This window comes from Danio aesculapii, chromosome 21 (assembly GCF_903798145.1).
Source record: "Danio aesculapii chromosome 21, fDanAes4.1, whole genome shotgun sequence".
Classification (NCBI taxonomy): Eukaryota; Metazoa; Chordata; class Actinopteri; order Cypriniformes; family Danionidae; genus Danio; species Danio aesculapii.
In genome coordinates this window covers 42,492,693-42,497,692 of record NC_079455.1, presented here as the reverse complement: position 1 = coordinate 42,497,692, position 5,000 = coordinate 42,492,693, and the positions used below count along the sequence as shown (strand labels likewise).

General features: G+C 39.5%; 1 protein-coding gene across 1 annotated transcript in view; it reads right to left on the bottom strand.

The window, feature by feature from the left end:
• The window catches only part of dym (dymeclin), a 150,333-nt gene that overhangs the window by 2,839 nt on the left and 142,494 nt on the right, over positions 1-5,000 (bottom strand). Inside the window, exon 15 of the mRNA XM_056445876.1 lies at positions 2,732-2,798. Coding sequence (XP_056301851.1) covers positions 2,732-2,798 — 67 coding nt within the window. The remainder of the gene's footprint in view (positions 1-2,731; positions 2,799-5,000) is intronic.

Genomic DNA, 5,000 nt, shown 5'->3' with positions numbered 1-5,000 from the left:
AAATGTATTAATTAAACTCAAACATATCTCTTTTCTGTCTTTTTAAACATGTTTAGTCGTTATTTGATCTTCTCATATAAATACTTTAAAAGCAATTTAATTATTTTCTTTCAGTTCGTTGAATTAAGACATTATTTAGTAGTTTAAATAATCATTTAAGCAGTAATTCCGCTATGTATTTCATTGCTTTATCACTTTAAGTATTTAGTATTCTATTTTCTTTTGTTGTTTTTCTTTAATACTTTTATTAACAAATGTACAATAGAAATTCTTTATTATTTAAAAAAAATTAATCGTTATTTTCTTTATTTTTCTTTCTGCTAATTCAAAGATTTGATTTATTAAGAAGGTCGCTGGTTCAAGCCCCGGCTGGGTCAGTTGTCTTTTCTGTGTGGAGTTTGCATGTTCTCCCCGTGTTGGCGTGGGTTTCCTCCGGGTGCTCCGGTTTCCTCAACAGAACACATGCGCTATAGGGGAATTGAATAAACTAAATTGTCCGTAGTGTATGAGTGTGAATGCAAGAGTGTATGGGTGTTTCCCAATGTTGGGTTGCGGCTGGAAGGGCATCCGCTGCGTGAAACATAAACTGGATAGTTTGTCGGTTCATTACGCTGTGGCGACCCCTGATCAATAAAGGGACTAAGCTGAAAACAAAATGAATGAATGAATTTATAGGGGCGACACGGTGGCGCAGTGGGTAGCACGATCACCTCACAGCAAGAAGGTCTCTGATTTGAGTCTCGGCTGGGTCATTTGTCATTTCAGTGTGGATTTTACATGTTCTCCCCGTGTTGGTGTGGGTTTCCTCCGGGTGCTCCGGTTTCCCTCACAGTCCAAACACATGCGCTATAGGGGAATTGAAGAAACTAAATTGTCCGTGGTGTATGTGTGAATGTCCTGGTCCTCCAGGTTGGGGTTGAGCATTGGGCTAACAACCCACCTCATAAAAACTAGAAGTTACGAATCACCAATATCAGGGATGTCAAACGCAATTCCTGGAGGGCCGCAGCTCTGCACAGTTTAGTTCCAACCCTAATTAAACACAGCTGATCAAACTAATTAAGTCTTTTACTGCGTCCCAATTCGCATACTATCCGTCCTAAATAGTATTTAAAAGTAGAATTAGTATGTCCCAAATCGTAGTATGTTGAAAAGAGTATGGCAAATGTTCCCGTATGGTTTACTATTTTCAGTAAAAACTCGAAGTGTAGAAGCGTCCATACTCTAACCGCTGATATTGCCCACAATACATTGCGCAAAGGACATGAATTCAAATTAGAACTACAAACGCGGGTGAAAAGTGTAAACAAACTACAAACAAGAAGGCCGCCGAGACCAACCGTCAAGTAGAGAGGCTTCGGTAAAGATGTTTGTATGACTGTTAATTAATATCTAGCCCACTGGAACATATTTTAACCGTGTTTTCTGTGTTATATTTCATCTGCAACAACAATACTGAACTTTTATAAAGACGTGTTTGGACATTAACGTCTGAATGCTGAATTATCCAAACACCTGAGGAGATTTATCTGCATGAAAGACTCGTGAATGGCAGATTAACCTGCTGCTGCTGCTTCTCCAATAAGGTAGGAAATTAAATATGAAAGAAATGTGGATGATTGACAGGGCTCGTAACTAGGCAACACAACGATCTGTTAACGAGGAAGTAGTATTTCCCAAAAGCTTGCATACTCTTCTGTTACACACTCAAAAGTGTGTACTTTTCCTTCACAAAAAAGTACATATTTTTAGGGTGTAGTATAAGTATGCGAATTGGGACGCAGCACCCCAGTCTTGTTAAGTGTGTTGAAGCAGGGCTGGAACTAAACTGTGCAGGGCTGTGGCCCTCCAGGAATTGAGCTTGACATTCCTGACTAATATGGTGCGGCTAAATATCAACTTAAATACCAATGGCCCTCTTAGTAAGTATGAGTAATTAAAGAAGTATTTGTTTGAGTATAAGTAATACTGTAAATACTCTTTCATAATTACACCCCCCCACGACCACCACCACTCCCAAAAATACCCTATACATTTTCTTATTCTGTTAAACACATGCGCTATAGGGGAATTGAATAAACTAAATTGTCCGTAGTGTGAATGCAAGAGTGTATGGGTGTTTCCCAATGTTGGGTTGCGGCTGGAAGGGCATCCGCTGCGTAAAACATAAACTGGATAGTTTGGCGGTTCATTCCGCTGTGGCGACCTCTGATCAATAAAGGGACTAAGCTGAAAACAAAATGAATGAATGAATTTATAGGGGCGACACGGTGGCGCAGTGGGTAGCACGATCACCTCACAGCAAGAAGGTCGCTGATTCGAGTCTCGGCTGGGTCATTTGTCATTTCAGTGTGGATTTTACATGTTCTCCCCGTGTTGGCGTGGGTTTCCTCCGGGTGCCCGGAGTATGCAAGCTTTTGGGACATACTACTTCCTCGTTAACAGATCGTTGAGTTGCTTAGTTGCATAATTTACCCCCCCCCCCCCCCCCCCCACACACACACACACACCACCCCCAAAAATACCCTATACATTTTCTTATTCTGTTTTAATTACATTTTAAAGCAGTCACACAAATCAAATATCTGATGTCTGTGCAGCGTTGATGAAAGTGTCCAGAAAGCCCTGTATCAGGCCATTTTCTGGTTTTGGCAACACTGGCTATGTGGGAACGACATTTCTGACTTCTGATGAAAACAACTGTTTGTTTGTTTATCAAACATGGACTCACCTGACAGATCAGCGCATTTCTGTTGATTCACCATGAGATCATTCTCCTGCTGTTCATCTCTGAAGTCCTGAAGATGCAGGAGACACAAATACTGACAAAGCTCAAACTCTGGCCTGCTGTTTTATAAAGATCTGCTTCCTGATTCTAGTGTCCAAAACCACCTTTATAAAACAGAAAGAGCATGGCTTCAATAGATAAGGGGGTAGATAAGAGCTGTTTCATTTCAGAGGCTGCAACCTCATGCAAACTTTAAAGGTGAGTCCTTTAAAGTCCACACAGGCTGAACCGAGTGTTTTGAAATGAGACGATCTAGCCTACTGAGGGTGGATCTTGTTATTAGTAAACCATAACAGCTCCTGTTAATAAGCGCTGATGAAATTTGTAATCACTTTTTTTTTAAGTGATTTTAAAACTTATTTTAAGCGATCTGATAGCAAAGCAAGGTATAGAGAAGCTGGAAATATATTTCATTTGGTCCATACATGTCATACTCTTTTTGTTTTTTTAACATGTGTTTAGATATCCAAGTAAAATAAGCTTAATTCATACATTTAAACCAGAGTTCTTTTAAAAATGTCCCGCCGTTATCAGCGCACAATGAACGTTTGAGGTAACGAAGGATCCACCAGTTGCAAAGAGCGTTGAATCACCAACAGGCGACACTCTGTTGCTATTTGGGAAACAGCCACTAGATGCCGCTAGTGTCACGCAGCAGCCATTTTGGAATGAAAATTCCAATAGGACAACAGTATATTATAAGTCTGTAAAATAAACTATTAAAAGTGCTGATGATTGTGATTGTAAGTGTTGTATTGTCGTCTTTCATGTTGTATCTCAGCTTTAATGCGCTTTTTAAATAAATAAATTAAAAACAAAGCAGCTGCTTGCCATCATGACAGCAATGAGAACCAATCCCTACTGAAAAAAACAGCTTAAACCAGCCTAGGTTGGTTAGCTGGTATTAGCTGGTTGACCAGGCTGGTTTTAGAGGGGGTTTGGCCACTTCCAGGCTGGTTTCCAACCATTTCCAGCCTGGTTTTAGCAGGACATAGCTGGATTTGGCTGGGCTCCCAGCCTGACTAGGCTAGTCAAGCTGGTTTTAGCTGGTCATCTCCCAGCCTGACCAGCTAAGACCAGGCTGGAAATGGCTGGAAACCAGCCTGGAAGTGGCCAAAACCCCTCTAAAACCAGAAATTACTTCAATTTATAGTTTACGCACTGGCATAATACATATTAATACTGACATCATTCATTCATTCATCCATTCATTCATTTTCTGCCACTTTTCCGGGGCCGGGTCGCGGGGGCAGCAGTCTTAGGAGAGAACCCCAGACACTTCCTCCAGCTCCTCCGGGGGATCCCGAGGCTGTACTGTGCTGTAATACTGACATGTTAAATTAAATTAACATGACTTTCAAAGTGGGATGTTGATAACAGATTAACAGTACTTTTTCCTTGGAGTATTATATTATAATAGTACATAGTATTTTTTGTTCCAGTGATGTCTGTATTTGCTCCAAATTTATTTATCTTTTATAAATATATTTTTATTCATGATTTTAAATACTGTCAAGGAGGTCATACAAACTACCAGATAATGTAGTTTTTGTCGTGTATACTCATTTTTGCTTCACCCTAATTTGAGTAAAACAAAAACATTTGTAATTAAGTTATTTTGTTAACCTTACTATTATGTTATATGTAAAACTGATATCTTAGATATCAGATGTATTAAACTTAAGTCTTGTCAACATTTTGAAAATTGTCCATTTTCATTGGGACATTGTTTTAAAATGCTACTTTTCAAAGGGGATGTACTAATTTTAACTCATATTTAACTCAATATTTTAATTCATTCTGTCTAGTGTTAGTTATCTGTGCTGTTGTTCTATTGGAATTTTCATTCCAAAATGGCTGCCGTGTGAAACTAGCGGCATCTAGTGGCTGTTTCCCAAATAGCAACAGAGTGTCGCCTCTTGGTGATTCTACGCTCTTTGATATAGAATGTCACTCGTTTCTTTTTGAATGGGGAAAAGTGTAACGGTCAATATGGTGAATAAAGCCTCGTCTACTATAGTACAGGAGCCAATCATTGATCGCTATATGGTGAATAAAGCCCGCCTTCTTGTATAGGAGCCAATCAGCAATCGCTATAGACTGACGATACTACGAGGGAGGGTCTCAGACCAGACGGGAGTTTCTGCAGATTTTGTGTGATTTGGACGTTTTGAAATGAAGGTAAATATAATTTTATTGGTGATTCCTAATA